The following is a 21820-nucleotide window of genomic DNA, read 5'->3' as shown; positions in this document are numbered from 1 at the left end:
GGGTCACCCAGGCCAGGAGGGATCACCCGGACTGCCAGGAGCAGATGGCTGTAATGGCACACATGGTGATCCTGGTTCCCCTAGCTTTTTTAATGGAAGACCTGGCAACCCTGGACGTCAGGTAAGATTATAGAATAGTAAGAAAGAAAGACTTTTTTTTAGCGGTATGACTGGCCAAAGTAAATCGAACTGTTTTACAAAAGACCTTTAAAATGTATAAATATTTTGAACATTGCTCAGTTAACAAAGTTGATACCAGTAAGGAATTCCCAAAGGTGTCAATTGTAAAAAAAAATATTATTGAAGAACTTTTTGAACTAACACCATTTAGAAGTATCAGTCATGGTTCTGCAACATACTAATACACCTTAATTTTCTGTGATAAATTTAATGATACAAAGTTTTTCGTCATGGAGCAGTTCAGTGTGCTGTTCTTCCATTAAAATGTTAACTGGTTTATGGATTATTAAACTTAATATGATTAAATGACATTCTTGCATTTTTGTTTTTTGTATTAGGGGTCACGTGGTGTCAAAGGACAAAAAGGAGAACCACGGTTCATTTCTACATCTTCGGTAACTTAACACCTTGCTGTGCACTTCTGACTTTTACTGACACACTGTTAATATTATAGTTCATTAGGTTTAATATCTGAAGGATGTTGTGTTAATTACAGTCGAACCCACTTATCTCGACCTCCGTTAACTCGCCAACACTATTAAGTCGACATTTTGAAGTGAAACCGGCAAATTCTCGCTTTGTCTTAGCATTTTTTAATGGGTTATGTCGATTTCTTTATGTCGCCGAACCCTAATATCTCGAGCACAAGAAGGGAAAATCGACTCCATTGCGGGCGAGCTCGTCGCAGTCATGCTGATCACACACACCTGACTCTCATTCACTCACTCATCCCATCTCCTATTTAAGCCCCTCACTTGTGATAAGAAGTGACGTACACACACACACACACACACACACACACACACACACACACACACACACACACACACACACACACATATACACAGGATTGACATTATGCAGTATGTAATTAAATTAAGTGTACAGTTTCATAGTAGGGTTGAGAACCAACTTCATCTTTTTTAGTTTTATATTTACAGTTGGGAACATCTATTTTGTAACATGCTTCTTTCTCTTTTTGTTTGTTTTTCTCTTTAGGTTCCAGTTGGTCCCTCTGGTGAACGTGTAAGATTCTGATGACATACACTGACATTTAATACGAATAACAATTTTTTATTGTATAGCCATCACATCAGTTTCTAGTTTAGCTATTTAACAAGTTTCTACTTAAATGTTGATCTTTTAGACCCAAAGGTTGCTCACACAACCACAGAATTTACTGCATATCTCACCATTTCTTGACATTCAGTGTTTTACTGCTATATGGAAACCATTCATATGGTAGTTCTTAATCTACTGAAAAGTGCAAGGAACCTAAAAGACAAAAAAGTCAAGCATGAAAATAAAGTTATAAAAATAAAAGAAAATAATAGAATCTCAACTTAATGTATCAATGGCCAAGGGAACCAATAACATGTATCCAACATGGCTTGTCTTCTAGGGTTTTCCTGGTCCAGACGGCCTCCCAGGTCCCATTGGCCCCTTCGGTGTACCTGGTTACCCTGTGTGTATCCTACTTCAAAGTGTTTGCTCATGGCACTTTCTACCAAAAGGTTCCATGTAATAATATCCCCAACACATAATTTTTTATCTTGTTTCTTTTGTCTTTAGGGAAACCCTGGTCCTCCAGGTCCTCCTGGGCCAACAGTAAGTTTCCTGCTGACATATACTGCAGCATTTTCAAGGTTTAGATGAAATTTCTGATGATACATTTCATGTAATGTACAGAAAAACTATAAAAAATTAAATAACAGTAATCAGGGCCTTGACATTTAGTGTGACAGTGTTGAGACATTTTTATAGTTTTTGTGTAGTGTCTCAAGAAGTGTGTGCATAACAGGTAGTTTTAAATAGCAGGCAACATATTTAAATACAGCAAAATATTTTAGATGCACACTATACACAAGGTAAAAAGATGGCACGAAATTGCCTTTTCTTTGTAATCTATGTTGAATTTTCTACAATTTCAGTCTGGAATGAATGTGGTCTTTGACATGTTGATCCACAGAATTGTGAAAATTTCTGCATTATTTTCTAGGGACACCGTGGTCAGGGTTACGAAGGGGAGAGAGGAGAAAAGGTATATGAACGGTTCTAGTGTCAGTTTAATTTAGTTTAATTCAGTTTTCACTATCATCTATCTATCTATCTATCTATCTATCTATCTATCTATCTATCTATCTATCTATCTATCTATCTATCTATCTATCCATCCATCCATCCATCCATCCATCCATCCATCCATCCATCCATCCATCCATCCATCCATCTATCTATGCATGTAGTGAATTGTGCTTTTGTTCCAGTTCTGTGTCAGTTTATCAAATGTGTTATTTTTATAATAATGTGTACTCTGTGTTTGTGGGCCTCAGGGAGATGCAGGTCTGCCAGGACCCAGGGGTGCTCCGGCTGCGCTATTAGGTTCACCAGCTATAAGCACAATCAACAAAGGAGAGAAGGTAACATACAAGGGACAGTAATGCCAACCCAAAGAGCTGCATTACCAGGGTGTGATTGATGCATGATGGGAGAAAAGTTGGTAGAGCAACTGAATTGAATGCTTCAAAGGACATTTTAGAAAAGACAGGCTTTTGCTGTGGTGTTTGACCATTCAGCCACTGAGTTATTGACCATAGACTGGCTATAGATTATCATTAACATGAGTAATGCAAATTCATCAGTTAAAGCCTCTGTTACCCTGCTTGTCTCCCTGAAACTCTCTCTCACCCTGACCTCCTCACCACCCCTGAGGGGTCACAGATTTTGAAACTCTACTTCAATACACACATCCCTCAAACTCTCACCACAAAACCAACTCGTCTCGTCGTCTCCGCCACCGTCCTTCCATCCTTCCTTCCTGTGCTGTATAAAAACTTTCTCTTCCTTGGTTACCGCATCCAGGGAGACTTTGGCCTTCCCAGTGATCCAGGCCGCCCACTGGTCAATGGAGTTTTGGAGTTTGTTGGAGTTCCAAAAGGAGACAAAGGAACTGAGGTTTGTGCGATGGTGCTGCTCAGACAGATCAAGTGGACAAGGATGTGATCAAGCCACGGAACAACCTCTTTCAACACTCAAGACCACTTTTCTTCTGCAGTCATTTTTCGCCATCACTCATCACACTAAACCCTTCTGAGGCTTTAAAACTAGCCCACCTGAACCATCTATTACTGATGCTTGTGTTAGAGTTTATAAGATTTTTTTCTGTTTTATCTTTATAGAGTTGAGTGCTATCATTTGGGATTTCTTTTAAAGATTTTTGGGGGATTTTAATAATTCCTATTTTTAACAATGGCTGTTTTACAAATTTCACTTTCAATGTAGAACAATTCTGTCTAGCTTTATCATTTATCTATTAAAAAAACATTTAAAAAAATTAGTGCAATAATTAGAAATATTTTCTTTATTGCTTTAGGCATATGGTCTGATCACTTTCATTCATAGTCCTAAATTTCCATCCCTTCTCACTACATGTCTCTCTCTTTCTGTTTATTAGGGTGAACGTGGCTTTTCAGGTCATCCAGGACCCCAAGGACCCCAAGGACCCCCAGTACGTGACCAATAACATCTAATGTGTTATGATAATTTAAACTCCGTGATCGTTTCTGGCTATGATTCCCTGCTTGTTCATTGTTAATTAACCTTACAGTGATTTAATAAGAAATAAGTCAATAATGTACTATAGAAATGTCAAATGTTATTTGTTTCACAAAAAATATCCATTATCTTGGAGGATCAGTGGATTGTTGAAAAAAAGGTTTCATATTAATGACAACATTTTCCTTTACACCAAATGTCTTTACACCAAACCACCCATTCTGGCCATTTCCAGGGTCAATATGGCTACAGGGGAGAGCAGGGAGAGAAGGGAATTCTTGGATTACCGGGTGTAAGGGTAAGTTTTGTTCTAATGTCACTAGCTGATACAATTTTTTATAAATTCATAGGTAAATGCACAATTGGTTAAATGTTTATTGTCAACTTTCTTATTTTATTTGCTAGGGCCCTCCTGGTTTTAATGGACCACTTGGAGAAGATGGCTCAAAGGTAAAACTCCAAAATGCCTATACTACAACTGTGCCATTTTTCACCACTTTTATTTTTATTTACTGAAAATAATCATTGATATTTTTTTTTATAGGGATATCGTGGGAGCCCTGGTCTCTTTGGATTACCGGGCTCTTCAGGCCCTAAAGTGAGTATTCAGTTAGGCCTAGTTAAAGTCAACATAGACATGAACAACATAAACATGGCAACATAGAATGACCATTTCTGATGCAATTAAAAAGAGAGGTTGTTTATGATATCATTTGGGTACTTAGCTGTGCAGGATCTACATCAATGTCAAAGCTTCTTGGTTCATTTTTTTGTAGGGATTTAGAGGAGAACAAGGGCCTCCAGGGACAATTCTTAATATTGGTGAAGTTGAATCAATAAAAGGTAACTGCTATTCTTTGCTAGCACTCCTATTCATTTGAATTATGTTGTCATGCTCTAATGTACAATAATTCAACTCTTCATTATTCTCATACAGGTCCTCTCGGTGATCCTGGTTTTGATGGTCAACCAGGTCCAACTGGAGATGAAGGTTTACCAGGATATCCTGGACTGCCAGGTGAACCTGGATTATCATTTGAGCAGCCAGGTAATAATGATACTCCACTTTGCCAAGTCTAGAGATACCACAATTAAAACAAAACAAAAATGGCCAGTCACATGTAGACATTTTTCTTCCTTCAGGCATCCCAGGCTTTCCAGGCTTCCCTGGTTCTACTGGACCTAAAGGACATAAGGGAGACCCAGGACATCCAAGCTTCAGCCCTGATGGTTTTCCTGGAGATAGAGGGTTACCTGGACCTCCAGGTCCTCCTGGACCTCGAGGGAGTACTCAAACAAGTAAGATTTTATTTTGCAGCAGCTATATTCACTTATCTTTTAAGCCACACCAAGCAAATTCTGTGTTAGCTATAAATCAAATGTGTCTAATTCAATAAAGTTTAGCTGTGTTTAAGAGATGAGCAATACATATATTATGAACATTTGAATAATGGTATTCTATAAAATGTTCCGATCAGTTGTGTTAGATTAAGATGTCCACAAGCATATTTGTTGAGACTATAAACTATTAATATAAATAATCTGTGAAACATATTATGAGGTGCGAAAATGGCAAAAATATTACACACACTGATTGAATACTTTTTTCCTTGTTGGTGAAGATGAATTGCTTTGCCCATGTTTGGTGATGACCTAAACTCAAATAATACAACGTAGTCAGTATTTAGTATGCATGTTGCATATTTAATTATGCAAAACATAGGCAGCCATATAAAATTTTGTTGCTCATTAAGATTAAAAAAGTGCATAATTAACAATATAGATGAAGATGTAGATGATCTTATAACGAGTGTATATCCTTAATCACAAAACATGCTTCACTGAGTGTCTACCTCATGCATGAATACAGAAATATATTCCTTTGTCAAAACATGGTTTAGAGGCATATTAGGACATACAGATTTCTGTTTTTTTAATAAATGGAAATACAGTAAACCAGATATTTATATACACTTTAGAAAAAAACACAAAAACTTTTATTTCTTTACTGTCATACATTAAATCAGAGTAAACTTTTTCTGTTTTAAATCAATAAATATTAACATTTTTGCATTTGTTAAATGTCAGAATCGAGCGAGGGAGAATTTTTATGTATTTTTATTATCACTTTCATCAAAATCAGAAGTATACATACACTATGTTTATCAAGCTTTTAAACAAAAAAACCTCCAGATGATACCATTCTGAGCTTAAGAAGCCTCTGATAGGTTAATTGATTCGGTTTGAGTTAATTGGTGGCACACCTGTGGATGCATATAAAGGCACACCTCAAACACAGAACCTCTTTCTTTGACATTATGGGAAAATTAAGAGAAATCCACCGAGACATCAGAAAAAGAATTGTTGACCTCCACAAGTATGGCTCATCCTTAGGTGCAATTTCCAGATGCCTGAAAGTCCCACGCTCATCCGTTCAGACAATAATACACAAGTATAAAAAACATGGGAATGTACAACCATCATACAGCTCAGGAAAGAGACGGATTCTGAGTCCCAGAGAGGAACGTTTTTTTGTTGCGAAATGTGCAAATCAACCCAAGGACAACAGCAAAAGATCTTGTGAAGATGCTGGCTGAAACTGGTAAGACAGTGTCATTATCCACAGTAAAACAAATACTGTATCACCATGAGCTGAAAGGTTACTCTGGGAGGAGAAAGCCATTACTTCAAAACCACCATAAAAAAGCAAGCCTACAGTTTGCAACTGCAGATAAGGAAAAATCTTAATTTCTGGAGACATGTCCTGTGGTCTGACAAAACAAAAATTGAACTGTTCGGCCATAATGATAAATGGTATATTTGGAGGAAAATGGGCGAAGCTTTGGAGCCTCAGAACACCATCCCAACTGTCAAGTATGGGGGTGTAGTATAATGTTGTGGGGCTGCTTTGCTGCAGAAGGGACTGGTGCACTTTACAAAATAGATGGCATCATGAGAAAAGAAAATTATGTGGATATATTAAAGCAACATCTGAAGACATCAGCCAGGAAGTTAAAGCTTGGGCGCAAATGGGTCTTCCAAATGGACAATGACCCCAAGCATACCTCCAAATTAGTTACAAAGTGGCGTAAGGACAACAAAGTCAAGGTATTGGGGTCGCCATCACAAAGCCCTGATCTCAATCCCATAAACAATTTGTGGGCGGCACTGAAAAGGCGAGTGCGAGCAAGAAGGCCTACAAACCTGACCCAGTAACACCAGTTCTGTCAAGAGGAGTGGGCCAAAATTCCAGCAAACTATTGTAGAAAGCTTGTGGAAGGATACCCAAAACTTTTGGCCCAAGTGAAACAGTTTTGGGGCAATTCCACAAAAATACTAAGAAAGTGTATTTATACTTCTGACTTTGATGAAAGTGATAATCAAAATTCTCCCTCGCTCGATTCTGACATTTAACAAATGCAAAAAATATGTTAATATTTATTGATTTAAAACAGAAAATTTTACTTTGATTTAATGTATGACAGTAAAGAAATACAAGTTTTTGTGTTTTTTTCTGAAGTGTATGTAAATATCTGGTTTCACCTGTACCCACTGTACTTTCATTGGATAGGTCTGCATTAATCTTTCTTTATGCATTTACCAATGAATATAACAATGTAATCAGAATCAGGTTTATTGGCCAAGTGTGTTGACACACATGAGATTTGGTTCCAGCTGTTAGTGACTCTCAAAAGTACAGACATAAATAACACTATACATTCAGCTTGGACTATACAAGACAAAATAGACATACCAAGATAAAACAGCCTATACAAGACAATACAGACAATGTGAGACAATACAGACAGTGTTAGTATTACAGACAGAGAGTATTAAATAGGAATACAGAATAAATGACAGATCAGTGGTGCACATAAAGTCTGAGAGTGCATGGTATTGCAAGTAACAGTATTGTGCATCAGGTACAATAAAGAGTTTACTTTTGTAGAGCTTTTGTGCAATATACAGCAGCAGTAGTGTGTGTAACATACACAGATGATGTGATAACTGACAGTTCTGATAATGCAGTGGTTTTAGATATGAAGCAGGTAATATAATATAATATAATATAATATAAGGTGATTGCCTGGAGAAAGAAACTGTTTCTGTGTCTGGCAGTTTTGGTAAACAAAGTTCTGTAGCGCCTGCCAGAAAGGAGAAGCTGAAAGATGTTGTGTCCAGGGTGCGAAGAGTCAGTAGTTATTTTTTCTGCCCAGTTTCTGGTTCTTGTATGGTACAAGTCCTAGAGAGTGGGCAGGGGAGCACCAATTTTTTTTTCTGCTGTTTTAATTGTGTGTTGCAGTCTATTCCTCTTTTGTTTTGTTGCTGCTCCAAAACCAGATGGTGATGGATGTGCACAGGATGGATTCAATGACTGCAGTGTAGAACTGCATCAACAGCTCCCGTGGCAGACCGTATTTCCTTAATTGGCATAGAAAGTACATCCTCTGCTGGGCCTTTTTGAGAATAGAGTTTATGTTGAACTCTTATTTCAGGTCTTAGGAAATGGTAATGCGCAAAAACTTGGCACAGGGCTGTTGGATATTGTGAGGGGGAGTAGTGTTGTGGGGTATTTCCTAAAGTCCACTATCATCTCCAGAGTTTTGAGTGTGTTGAGTGACATCTAAACTTAATAACAAGTTCCAAAGACATATAAATTAAACATAAGTTTTAACACATTGGATTATTTGTTAATTTGCCTAATCACCTCTTGTTGCTTTTCCACTTGTCAGCTTTGTTTCCTGAAATCCAGCCTGGACGTCCAGGTGTAAAAGGCAGCAGAGGTCAGGTGGGAACAAAAGGTTTTAAAGGAAACAAAGGTAAGAAATCATATAGTTAAAAAGTCCACAGAAATGTTTGGAAAGGAACACAGATCGAATCTGATGTCTTGCATATCAATATTTATATGGGTTAAATTGTAGGTTCTCATTTGTTGTAGGTGAAACAGGACTTTGTGATTGCTTTGGTGAAGACATTACTGGCAGAGAGGGCCCTCAAGGATTTCCAGGGCTACCTGGTATCACGGGGCCCGATGGCCGTAAAGGGGAGGTTGGTGACCTAGGACTTCCTGGACCCAAAGGACCACAGGGACCAACTGTAAGTGACATAAACTAAAATGTTTTATGCATTGCTAAGTATATAATCACAGCATTGATGAAAGTCTAGTTATATTTAGGCAGCTGCAAATGTGTTCACAAATACTACCCCTTCATGGTTAATGATGATGATGGTTTTTGGTTATTTTAAGGGTCGTCCTGGACGGCATGGCTTTACAGGAGCTAAAGGAGCGAAAGGAAACTCTTACTTTGCTAATAGACGAGGACACAAGGGTGACATTGGCCAGCCAGGGCCTGCTGGACCTACAGGTGATGTTGGCCAACCTGGAAGAAATGGAGCCACTGGTTATCCTGGACCACCAGGACCACCGGTAATTGTATAGTGTAGAAAGCAGTGAAGTATTTAAGCAGGTGTGAAATAATCAGCATGAAATAACAAAAACCTCTTTATTAGTCTTCTCCCTAATTTTATTTTTGTCATTTGCTCCCTGTAGGGAGATGCTGGATTTGGGGTGCCTGGAGACAGAGGCTATCCTGGATCTCCTGGATTAAAGGGTCGCCCTGGTGTGTCCGGTGAACCCGGCTATGGCTACCCAGGCAACGCTGGTATTAGAGGGTTTCCAGGTGACCCTGGTATAATTGGGCTTCCAGGGCAGCCTGGACCTCCAGGACCACCAGGTAAGTTCTAGATAAACCAGAAGGAAGGATTAGACAACAAATTGAACAGAAAACGCATGTCTTTGTATCTGTATTGTATTTGTATGTGAATGTGGACACAGATACAAACTATACATTATGTATACATGTTATAAATTCATATACATTTGTATACATGTATACATGTGCACATGTATGTTCATGTGTACATGTTCTGTGTTTTTTTGTCATTTATGGATTCTGTTTGTCCATATGCTAGATAGTCGCAGACTAATTTTAATTTATACAGTTTACCAGGAAGTGACATATTATATAAAAACAAAAAACAAAAACAAAAAACCCAAAAACAAACAAACATATATATACAGTTATTTCCAATAAAGTAAAAAAAATGCCATCAAAGCTATAATGTACAATATATATATATATATATATATATATATATATATATATATATATATATATATATATATATATATAAAATATTTACTATGGAACAAAGAAAATAAGCTAAATTAATAATAATAATAATAATAATAATAATAATAATAATATACAATACACAGTATGGCAGCCCAGAGCATTTCAGATCGTGTGGACTTGACTATACAGTATAACATTATCTAAATTGTTAATAAAATGGTTCAGCATGTAATAAAGCAGGGAACAGATGAATTTGCAAAAAAGTTTAATAGCGGTGCAAGTATACAAAATGTAGACAATAAGGGATAAAGAATCAAAACACTAAATACAATTAAGCCTAAATGAAAAAATTATAACCTGGGTACCATGAAAACATTGGCAAAAATAGGTAAAGACAAATAAGGTAATAAACTCTGAGCATTATATACAAAATTGTAAATTATTGTGAACATAAATCAGGTGCGCAAACAAACACATGACACCTTGAGGTGCAATGACTTGTGGGAGACAAAGTCATTGCCCTAAATTCTTGTGCAATCTATAGAGGCAGATTTTTTTTTTTCAGATGCGATGGCTGTGATTTTTCTTTTTCTTCTTAGTTGACATTTTTCCATGGAAACAAAAAAAAAAGTTTTTTTATTTATAGCAAATTTTGCACTGCATCCAAATCTCTTAGGCAACAATGTGTTAAAAAAACAATTACTGAAAAAAGATTGCAACTAAGTTCCAAAAACAAGGGCCAAAAGTTTTTTGGTGTGAGGGGTTGGCTAACATAATCAACATCTGCTTTGAAATTCATTGCATGTGTTTCTGTGTATGTCTATGTTGTTGGACATGCGTATATGCAAATTTCTTTTCTCACTCTGCTTGTGCTAACATATTTTCCATATAATCCTTCCTTAATGGTTGATCCATTCTTTGATAACTTGAGAGTTTGGGAAAATGAGCAATATAATTATCCTCATGCTCTCAATCTCTCTCTGAATTGGAACTGTGCAGAAATGTGACTTTGCTACGCTTTACAAGGACATGCCTGGTTTATCTGGATAACCTTTTTAGAATTTCTTGCTAATGATTTAATCTTCTTTGGGCTTATACTTTAAAATGATTTGATAATTTTCCCTGAGTGAAGTGATTGATGGACTGATTAACTGACCACATCTCTTGCCATTTCTCTTACTCTTGCATGTTGTCTGACTAGGTGACAGCTGTGGGCAGGCGGGGCTTAATGAAGCCTCTTTCACAAAGGGAGGTGAGGAGCCCAGAGCTGTAGCCAAGATAGTTGTTCAAGTTGACTGGACCAGACATCTCAAGCCTGGTCTTTACTGGCATCAATGAATTTAAAATAGCTTAAGTGTTTGCTTCAGTCAGCTCTTTACCTTTATTGGTGTGGTGTTGAGTGGAATAACAGGGGCACTTGTTGGATATTCTGGATAAGCTGGAGCCAATGCCAGTGGAACGGAAATACCGTGGGTGGGGTACAGCAAAGGAAAAGGCGGGGTTTATCAGACAAATTATGCTGTAGGCTTTTGCTGTCTGCTACATTGACTCATTGTGCTTGCTCTACCCTCGCTGCTTTGTGTCTTCAGCTTACGCCAGTGCATACAACAAGTGCACACTATGGCAATGCAGAAGCTCTTATTGACCAATCAGCTAACAAAGCCTTGTGCATGTTACCCTGCTACAGGGTATATAACAAACTCGCAGGGATTCAATATCCTACTCTCATAATAAATACAACTAAATAATTAAAGCTAATGTATTTAGAAATTGATGAATAAATATCAGTACAAATATTTATACGGAGATTCCAGCATCTAATTATCTCGCAAAAATTTGTTTTGTTTAATCAGAAATAATCTTTTCCAATCTTTTGCCAAAATCCTCCTGTTAAATGTTTAATTATATACATTAAGTGATGTTTTAATGTTTAAAGGATTCTATTTAAGTTAGTCTAGAGATTTTTTGTTCTTTTTCCCTTCCCTCAGGTATGTTTTTCACAACACTTAAGACATTTATTGACGATAGTAAATGACATTAAACCGAAGCCATTTAGTAAATATTTAATCTAACACTGCACTTAGCATTTTCACATCATCACAGAACTTCGTTGATGTGGATTTACAAATTCAGCCATTTACATTGTTGTTTATTCGAGTCGATTTAGTCTGTGGCCTGTGTCGATGATTTCATCATGTAACTGATGGCCATATGAATCTTCACAGGACTGTCACTGCCTTGCATAATTCCAGGAGAACCTGGGAATCCAGGTTTCCCCGGACTATCTGGATTGCCAGGTAATTCTTTCCATCCTGTTTTCAAATGATCAAAAAGATGAAGAGATTTTCTTATAAATATCTGCTGTCATACCCATTGTTTATAAGTAAATGTGTGTGGTTAGGCCCGAAGGGACAGCCAGGTCCACCAGGACTAAGTGGAAGGTCAGGTTCTGATGGGTTAAAAGGTGAGAGAGGAGATCCAGGCAGTGGCGGTCAACCCGGACCACAAGGTATGATGCCAGTAAACATCTAGGACTGTTTGGTAACTGTTTGGTAACTGTTTGGTACCATTTCAATCTTTAGGACAAAACACTGATGCTTCACAATCTTTACAGAAGATGGAATAGAAATTAAAAACAGACATACAAGATTGTAAATGATTGGCACAATTAAAAGAGGCGATTTTTTTAATTGTTTATAGGGTTTACAGACTCATACTGTATACTTTTTGCTGATTACCTGAACCTATCTAGCTCTGAACCTATCCAGAACAAAAAGTATTTATTTTACATTAAGATATTGTTTTATTGTTTTACAGAATTGTACTAAAAGATTAGGCAGTTAGAACACTGCATTAAAATATGTTCTTTTGCAGGGGAGAGAATGGAAAAAATGCAATATGGTAACGGTAATAAGAAGGTTAATAAAGAGTTTAACTTTTCTATGCTACTAAAAAACAGTGGTTTAGTAAAGAAATTTGTATTTAGTGTTTGGTATTTCAGTGATGGAGATGGTTGAATGATTGCTCATGTATCCTGCTTTAATTGCAAGTTGTATTTTTTTAAAGCATCAGCCAAATGAGCAAATGTATTGGACTTTGAATTATATTATGCTATGTAAGATATAACAGTCTTTTACTGTATGTATGTCATACAGTTAGTTTGTAAATCCTCCAAACTAACTGTACCAACCTTCTGCTGTCCAGAAGTTACTAGAAATTTTACAATAACTGCTTAAAAGGAAATACATGAGGCATAATTACTTTCTAAGCAATTGGAGAAGGTATAGGTTTGGTCATTTATTTTAATGACAAAATCAAATTAAATAGTGGCAAACTGTATTATCGATTTGCTTTAACACAATGGATCTTTACAGGCTTTCCTGGACCCAGAGGCGATCCAGGTTTTCCAGGCACTACAAGCAATGGTTTTCCAGGTGTCCGAGGAAAAGATGGACAACCTGGGTTGCAAGGAGCAAAAGGAGAACCTGGTGAGGTTTTAGGGGCAGCTAAAGGACTACCTGGACTTCCAGGTCACTCAGGAGAGTTTGGAGACAAAGGCCAACCAGGCAATCCTGGATTACAAGGCGGACAGGGTATGTTCACTAACTTAATCTGAGAGCTATTATCACTCAGTTTTCAGTACAGCAGTTATTAATAAATGTTTCTCTTACAGGATTTGATGGATCTAGTGGTAACCCTGGGATAAAGGGTGAGCGTGGTGCCAATGGTTTTCCAGGGCTTCCAGGCCAGCCAGGTCCACGGGGTGTGAGCCCTTCTGGAGTCACTGGACGTCCGGGTCCACCTGGCAGTCCTGGATTCCCTGGACCTACAGGTGAGAAAGTGATGAAGTTTATAAATGATTCTTTAACTCACTGAAATATCAATTTACCCATATATTACTCTTGATGTTGCTGTGGACCTTTCTCTTGTAATTAAAGAAGACAATTTAATTTTAGTTAATGCATCTCTGTTTGGCATGGGGTTGGGACTCATGTCTAGGACTAGCTTAACTAAAACATAGTGTAATAGAAATGAACTGATGTTTGTTTCAAGCCAGATTGAAAACAGTTTACCATAGAACAAAAAAAAACCAAGTATGCTAAAGTAGGATAATGTAATATAAAAAGGAGATCTATGAATCGCTTACTGTATGTTCCAGCACAAGATGTAATATTTATAATGTCCACTGACTTCTCTTTTCTTTGTCAATACCTTCTATACTGGACACTTTCTCACAAATAAATCCCATTTCATTCCTCTACTCTCTCAATGTCCTCTCCTTCTCCGTCTTTCTTTTGTTGTCTCTCTGTCTGTCACCACTTCAATCCTCCCCATCTTCTCATCCCTTCCATTTATGTTGTCTTGCTCCTCTGTTTTTGGTGCTGGGTCAATTCTCTAGGCTGCCAAGGTGAGAAAAGTTATCAACCCACTACTTCTTTATAGAGCTATTTTTTTTTCTAACAACCAATCTTTTCCATCAGATATTTGCTGAGTTTGCTCCAGAAATTAGAATATCTAAACTTCCTAACCAAATCTAGCAAGGGATTATGCTTTGCTGCTTTATAAAGCTGTGGAGAGAGATACTGTCCACTTGCTATACCATTCCAGGTTCCCATCAGCAAATTGTATTGAAATCATTTATAGTTCATGACAAAATAAAATCCTTTTTTTTTTTTTTTTTAAATCAAACTGTCCTGGCTATTCATTTCAATTTATCTTCTAAGCTTGGGGTGGTATAAATCATGTGAGGTATATGTTCTCATCCATCATTTTAAGAGTTGGTATGCATGTGTACATACAGTGTGTATGCTTCTGCTGAGCAATTACTAGTGTTAAATCTGCACTAATGCAATAAGCAGTACTAATGTAGCTCGACTTTTAGTCATTTGCTGCAATGCTATAACCTAATCTACTTGAGTGACGTTAACAAACTCATCTAACAGCAAAAGAGCCTTTACAGAAAATTCTGATGACTTTAGTATCGAATAATATCCCATAATATGCATATTTATTACTGTTTTTGTACTATTTTTTTATGTACTGTGTTTGTTCTAGTACTGTTTATTACAGATTTATAGTAAATAAACTTTTATTAATTTATTTTAGCTAAAGTAATTCAGTGTTACTTTGTATACAGTAATGCTGATATGAATAATGTACTTTTAGACAGTGATTATATAAGCATGTTGTTCGAATGAGATATGATGAATACTCATCTGAAATCAAGGCTATTAACATGACTTAAAATCTGCTAATAAATTCTGTCTAGTTAGCTCATGTTAGCTAACACACTGGCTGAATTAGCTGCTTATATATTTATGCTATTTAACTTATTCTTCTAGCTTATCAAATTCCATATATGGTTAAAGATAATTTTTTTTAGCAGTCTGCAATCTCCAGACAGAACACATGGAATAACGTGTTTGTGTATATATGTGTCGGTGGTTAAAGTGCCTTTTGTTATATATATGTCATGTAAATGTACAGTTGCTAGATTGTTTAAGGTGGTATGATGAATTACTGGAAATTGTTTTCCTAGATATCATCACACATTACTAATATTATAAACACATAAACACTATTTGGTTATGATGTTTGAGGAAAATGTCCCTGCTCTTAAAAGTCAATAATCAATCATATCAGTTTACTGGTTCACTGTTGGATTCTAAATTTCATCCTCATATGTGTTTATGCAATATCATGAATTAAGTGTGATTTGACTCTTATGTTGGTGATCTCAAAGGTTACCCAGGACTCAAGGGTGCAAGAGGAGACCCTGGACTGCAAGGCTTGGGTAGAAAGGGTTCTTCTGGACGACCTGGAATTCCAGGAGCGAAAGGACAAATGGGACGTCCTGGGGAAACTATTTCAGGACGTAATGGCCAATCAGGAAGACCAGGAATAAAAGGTATGAAGTTTTAAAAAGCCATAAAAGTCTACTCATTCCTGAAAAAATCGTAAGAATTTTTTTTATTAATAATCATCATCATTATCATCATCATCATCATCATCATCATTCTCATCATAATAATATTTTAGATAGCTGACTTTTGAGCCGGATAGCTGACTCATCTTGTTCCTTAAATTACATTTTGCCTCTCACATTTGTATCTCCTTCTCAATCTTTGACATGAACGACTGACATGAATGATTTACAGGGCAGAAGGGTGTCGCTGGATTAGTGGGATTCCCTGGATCACCTGGACGTTTTGGAACCTCTGGACAGCCAGGGGGCAAAGGTCAACATGGACTTCCAGGTTTGGACGGTGTACCTGGAGTAAATGGTTTTCTTGGTTTTAAAGGTACACTACAAATACTAATTAACATATCAGTAAGATATGTTGTTGTTTTTTCATATTATGCCTTACAAAGATCTGTGTGTGTGTGTGTGTGTGTGTGTGTGTGTGTGTGTGTGTGTGTGTGTGTGTGTGTGTGTGTGTGTTGGTTTACAGGGGACCGTGGAGAAGATGGCCCACCAGGACCTCCACCTCCACCCCTTCCATTGCATCAGATGAAAGGGGATCGAGGTGCTCCTGGAGTTATTGGACTGCCTGGTTTTCCAGGACCAAGAGGTAGAAAAACACTTCTTTGGCCACTGACTCTTATTGCCACTGACACTTATTTATTTATGAACAAAAACTGTAGAATACAGAATAAGAATTGCAGTGGTTTTTTTTACCTGGTTGTTCAAACCTCACACAAAGCAGATATTTTTCTTTGTTTTGCTTTGAAATAGTTATCTGTCAGCATCCCATGCCACAAGTATACCAGTCATTATCTTCACACAGGTGATAAGGGAACCCCAGGTTTACCTGGTCAGCCAGGACGTCCTGGTCTGCAAGGAGTTTCTGAGTATGCCAAGGGTCTGCCTGGTGATCCAGGTGTCCCAGGACACACAGGTTCTCCAGGATTTCCAGGTCCTAAGGGGGCACCTGGTGTTTTAGGCTTCCCTGGCATGCCTGGACCTAGGGTAAGCTCATGTGTCCGACATTCCTGCAAAATTACATTATCTAATAAACAATATAGATGCATGAAATAAACGCTTAAAAATCTGAAGATTTAAAAAAAAAAAAGTAAAACTTGAGGTGATCATTGAAAGTGTATTGAATAAGCAAAAATTAATTGATGCATTTTGATCCATTTGCAGGGTGATGATGGACTTCCTGGGTCTTTTGGATCACCTGGTTTTTCAGGACTCCCTGGCAACAAAGGTGAGTCCTTCTTTTATATAGAAATCATTTTTTTCCATAAGAACACAGTTGCACATATAGTTGAATGAAATACATGTTGAAATACACCTGTCACATGAATTCTTCTTTGAAGGTGAGAGAGGAGACTCTACTGGAACACCTGGGGCCCCTGGAAGAAGGGGACTAGTGGGAGATTTTGGATTCCCCGGTGAGCTTTTTGCTTTGTTGTCTTCTTTATTTTGTACAACGTCAAACTAAATAGCTGTGTTGCTTTTTTTCACTTTTAAATCCTGAGGAGCTTCCGAATGCGGCTTTCTACTAAAAAATGTACAAGCAAATATCTGTGTGAACATAAACACTTAACCTAATATCTTATATCATATTAAAATGGATAATAAACAAAATGACAACAAGAAACTATTTTGTAGTAAAAATGCCTTTTTTTGTGTAATACCCCAGTGTCATAATTACTCTCTCAATTTTTATTTACAGGTATCCCCGGCTTTGCTGGTGAGCAAGGTTCTCGAGGTTTGCCAGGGGCATTTGGATATCCTGGGAAGAAAGGCTCACCTGGAGATTCAGGAAGGCCTGGGCAAGAAGGTACCCCTTTTTCCACACATATTAGTTTTTATTAAGTTGTTATATTAAACTCAGGCATGTTTAACTTGTCTTGCACATCATGTGCCTTCTCTCAGGGCTGCCTGGGCCCCATGGTGCTAGGGGTCTCCCTGGATTTCCAGGACAGAAGGGACAGGAGGGAAAACAGGGCTTTCCTGGGACTTCAGGTCGGCCAGGACAGAAAGGTCAGTCAAAGAAAATAATTTCAAGTTACACAGCTTTTATGATCATTTTAACCATATACTGTGCATTACACAGTGAAAACAAACCACCATTTTTCCAGGGCCAAAGTGGCCATGTTTTATATAAAAAACTTTCTTTCGGCTTCTCCCATTAGGGGTCGCCACAGCAGACCATCCGCATGTTTGATTTGGCACATGTTTTTACGCTGGATGCCCTTCCTAACGCAACCCTCCCCGTTTATCTGGGCTTGGGACCGGCACTTAGGCTTGTGCAACCCTTATGGCTGGGGTCGGTTCCCCTCAGGCCAATGAGTTCAATCTTTGTTTCTTGTGTCCTTCAGGTTGCTTTTGGCAAACTCCAGGTGTCATGTGTCTTTTTATTGAGGAGTGGCTTCCGTCTGGCCACTCTTTCATACAGGCCTGATAGTTGAGGAAAATAATAAATGAAATCCATTTTGGAATAAAGTTGTAATATAACCTTCTTCTTCTTCTTCTTTCGGCTTCTTCTTTCGGGTCGCCACAGCGGATCATCTGTCTCCATACCACCCTGTTCTCTACATCTGCCTCTTTCACACCAACTAACTGCATGTCTTCCCTCACCACATCCATGAACCTCCTCCTTGGCCTTCCTCTTTTCCTCCTTCCTGGTGGCTCCATCCTTAGCATTCTTCTACCAACATAACTCATGTCCCTTCTCTGCACATGTCCAAACCATCTCAATCTCGCCTCCCTCACCTTGTCTCCAAAACATCCAACATGCGCTGTCCCTCTAATAAACTCATTTCTAATCTTGTCCATTCTCGTCACTCCCAACGAAAACCTTAACATCTTTAGCTCTGCTACCTCCAGCTCCGTTTCCTGCCTTTTACTCAATGTCACTGTCTCTAATCCATACAACATCACAGGTCTCACCACAGTCCTATAAACTTTTCCTTTCATTCTTGCAGATACACTACTATCACAAATCACTCCTGTCACTCTTCTCCACCCACTCCACCCTGCCTGCACTGTTTTCTTTACTTCCCTAACACACTCTTCATTACTTTGCACTGTTGACCCCAGGTACCTGAACTCCACCACCTTCTCCACCTCTTCTCCCTGTAACCGCACCATTCCACTGCCCTCCCTCTTATTTATGCACATGTACTCTGTCTTTCTCCTACTGACTTTCATTCCCCTTCTCTCCAACGTGTACCTCCACCTCTCCAGGCTCTTCTCAACCTGCTCACTACTCTCAACACAAATCACAATATCAACCGCAAACATCATAGTCCATGGAGACTCCTGTCTGACCTCGTCCGTCAACCTGTCCATCACCACTGCAAACAGGAAAGGGCTCAAGGCCGACCCTTGATGCAATCCAACCTTCACCTTGAACCAGTCTGTCGTTCCTACTGCACACTTCACTGCTGTCACACTGTCCTCATACATGTCCTGCACCACCCTCACATACTTCTCTGACACACCTGACTTTTCTCATACAATACCACAACTCCTCTCTTGGCACCCTGTTGTACGCTTTCTCTAAATCCTTCTGTCCTTCTCTATACTTTTCTATCAACATTCTCAAAGCAAATAAGGCATCTGTGGTCCTCTTCCTCGGCATGAAACCATACTGCTGCTCACAGATGGTCACCTTTTCTCTCAACCTGGCTTCCACTACTCTCTCCCATAACTTCATGGTGTGACTGATCAACTTAATTCCCCTGTAGTTACTGCAGGTCTGCACATCTCCCTTATGTAAAGAAAAGCTGTAATATAACCAAATGTGGAAAAAGTGAAGCACTGTGAATACTTTCCAGGTGCCCTGTAAATACTTTAAATGTAAATATTTGGTGATTTAGCAGTAGTTTTTGTGCAAAGTACCAAATAAGGTGTTAATTTGATTGGAAGTGAGTGTATCAGTGTATATCAGTGTATCTTTGTATAGACAAGTAAATGGTTTGGGGAAGAAACGGTTATACAGTTTGGTTGTGAGGGCCCATATGCTTTTGTAACTTATTCCAGGAGGCATGAGCAGGTGTGTGAAGTGTGAGTGGTCAGTTTAAATGCTAGTAGCATTGTGGATGTTGTTTGTGGTGTAAATAATGAAGGAATATTAGACCACTAAAAATGTTCTCAGCTGTCCTCACTAACCACTGCAGGGCGATCTGAGATGGCACAATTCCCAAACTAGGCAGTAATGCGGTTGTTCAGGATGTTTTGAATAGTCTGGAAGAGAGAGTTGTGAGGATGGGTAAAAAGAAGCTGCTGGGCTTTCTTGACTATGCAGCTGGTGTTTATGAACCAGGTAAGGCTCTCCACCAGGTAAACACAGAGGAAATTGGTGCTCTTGATGTCACTGGCAAACTTTTCTGCCACAGTTACAGCCAGAATGTCATGTTTGCTATACAGTAGATATGTTGTTTTTATACGTCATGTATTTCTTTACTGACTTCCATACCTCCAAAGATGGCTTTTCTAATCATATAAAATTTTTAGAATAATTCTAAAATACCCAAAGGTAGTTAAGTCACTTCTTATACTATTTACTGCAACTTAACATAATTGCTTTACAATTCTAGTAACTGCAAATGTTTGTTCCTAATTTATTTATAGGTTTACCTGGATCCCCTGGTTTAGATGGACTCTATGGACTTTCAGGTCCCAAAGGTCAACCGGGATTACCTGGTAAAATACTATTGATGCTTTCTGTATTTTAAATTGCTCCACACAGCAGCCACCCAGTGGTAGCCCATCTCAAAGTAACACAGTTAAATTTGTATGCAGGTGCAATAGAGGGTGGTCAGCCTGGTGGGCCCGGATTAAATGGACTAAAGGGAGAGAGAGGCTCATCGCTGCCCGGAGCACCAGGATCTCCAGGAATAAAGGGAGCCAGAGGAGACACTGGTAAGAAAATAATAGAAATTATAAACAGCTCTGTTAAATACGGTCATTTTTTTTTCTTGGCAGCACAAAGCGCATAAAATGCAATGACTGAAATTCAAACATAACAATGTAAATAACCATTCACAGTATGACATGCAATTATTAAAATGCACATTTCAAGGTCCAGACATACTTGTACAGTTTTTACATCTTTATGTGGCAGTATTTGTCCCAATATCTTGATCCTATTATTTTTGTCTTTGTTAGGTTACCCTGGACAGCCAGGGTTCCCAGGTCCTCAAGGTCCTCGTGGGGCTCCATCCACTTCTGCTATTCTTGGTCCACCAGGAGATGCTGGTCTTCCTGGACTAGATGGTGAAAAAGGTAAGACTTTTTAGTGACTGTCCATTTCATTAAAATAATTTTTCACAAGAAGCAAAGAGACCAAAAAGTTATTTACATGCCTTTTTGATGACAGTGCTTTAATATATGTCTCCCTGTCTAAGTGAGCTTTCAGTGAAACAGCTATATCATGTCTTTTTTATTATAATTTTTTTTTTTAATAGGTCGTACTGGCCCCCCTGGTCCTCCTGGTCCAGCTGGTCCTGGAACACAGCAGGGTGACAGAGGAAATCCTGGATTTCCTGGATTACCTGGAATCCCTGGGAACCGTGGAGACCCTGGATTGCCAGGACAACAGGGACGACATGGCAACCCAGGATTCAAAGGTATATGTGCAGACTTTATAACATTACCAATCAATATACTGTAGTACTAGCTTTATGGCTTCATGGGGTGTATATTTATTCTGTTACGCAATCTTCAAAAAAAGTACCTATGCATTTTTACATGATCTGAAAGTCAATTAAATTTATTATACCAAATATTTTTCCGTCTACTTCAGGAGTGAGAGGAGACCCTGGAGTTAGTGGTCTAACAGGACGTCCAGGCTTCCCTGGAGATCAGGGAAAATATGGTAGCAAGGGATCAAAAGGAGTTATTGGTCAGTAAATAAACACATTTCTTTAATGGCGAAAAGCAAGCATTTGAGATTATAGTCCAGTGAATCTATAAAACATATTCTACTTTA

At 38.3% G+C, this 21820-nt stretch overlaps 1 protein-coding gene across 3 annotated transcripts in view; it reads left to right on the top strand.

Annotated features, from left to right (window-relative positions):
• Positions 1-21820, top strand: part of col4a6 (collagen, type IV, alpha 6) — a 73169-nt gene that overhangs the window by 47092 nt on the left and 4257 nt on the right. The window contains exons 7-43 of one of the 3 annotated variants that reach the window (XM_046851604.1): positions 2-121; positions 519-575; positions 1180-1206; positions 1583-1645; positions 1753-1788; positions 2180-2221; positions 2514-2600; positions 3635-3688; positions 3971-4033; positions 4141-4185; positions 4280-4333; positions 4512-4578; positions 4673-4783; positions 4879-5034; positions 8469-8555; positions 8675-8832; positions 8984-9163; positions 9287-9470; positions 11074-11124; positions 12098-12169; positions 12274-12381; positions 13247-13465; positions 13546-13704; positions 14272-14280; positions 15616-15780; positions 16031-16174; positions 16325-16444; positions 16661-16842; positions 17020-17083; positions 17196-17270; positions 17555-17662; positions 17758-17865; positions 20461-20532; positions 20632-20751; positions 20998-21114; positions 21297-21458; positions 21635-21733. In XM_046851604.1, coding sequence (XP_046707560.1) covers positions 2-121; positions 519-575; positions 1180-1206; positions 1583-1645; positions 1753-1788; positions 2180-2221; positions 2514-2600; positions 3635-3688; positions 3971-4033; positions 4141-4185; positions 4280-4333; positions 4512-4578; positions 4673-4783; positions 4879-5034; positions 8469-8555; positions 8675-8832; positions 8984-9163; positions 9287-9470; positions 11074-11124; positions 12098-12169; positions 12274-12381; positions 13247-13465; positions 13546-13704; positions 14272-14280; positions 15616-15780; positions 16031-16174; positions 16325-16444; positions 16661-16842; positions 17020-17083; positions 17196-17270; positions 17555-17662; positions 17758-17865; positions 20461-20532; positions 20632-20751; positions 20998-21114; positions 21297-21458; positions 21635-21733 — 3745 coding nt within the window. The remainder of the gene's footprint in view (position 1; positions 122-518; positions 576-1179; positions 1207-1582; positions 1646-1752; positions 1789-2179; positions 2222-2513; positions 2601-3634; positions 3689-3970; positions 4034-4140; positions 4186-4279; positions 4334-4511; positions 4579-4672; positions 4784-4878; positions 5035-8468; positions 8556-8674; positions 8833-8983; positions 9164-9286; positions 9471-11073; positions 11125-12097; positions 12170-12273; positions 12382-13246; positions 13466-13545; positions 13705-14271; positions 14281-15615; positions 15781-16030; positions 16175-16324; positions 16445-16660; positions 16843-17019; positions 17084-17195; positions 17271-17554; positions 17663-17757; positions 17866-20460; positions 20533-20631; positions 20752-20997; positions 21115-21296; positions 21459-21634; positions 21734-21820) is intronic. The other 2 variants (XM_046851606.1, XM_046851605.1) reach the window with 2 other exon arrangements.

This window comes from Silurus meridionalis, chromosome 6 (genome assembly GCF_014805685.1).
Source record: "Silurus meridionalis isolate SWU-2019-XX chromosome 6, ASM1480568v1, whole genome shotgun sequence".
In the NCBI taxonomy this organism is placed as follows: domain Eukaryota; kingdom Metazoa; phylum Chordata; class Actinopteri; order Siluriformes; family Siluridae; genus Silurus; species Silurus meridionalis.
This window is presented reverse-complemented; position numbering and strand designations above follow the sequence as displayed.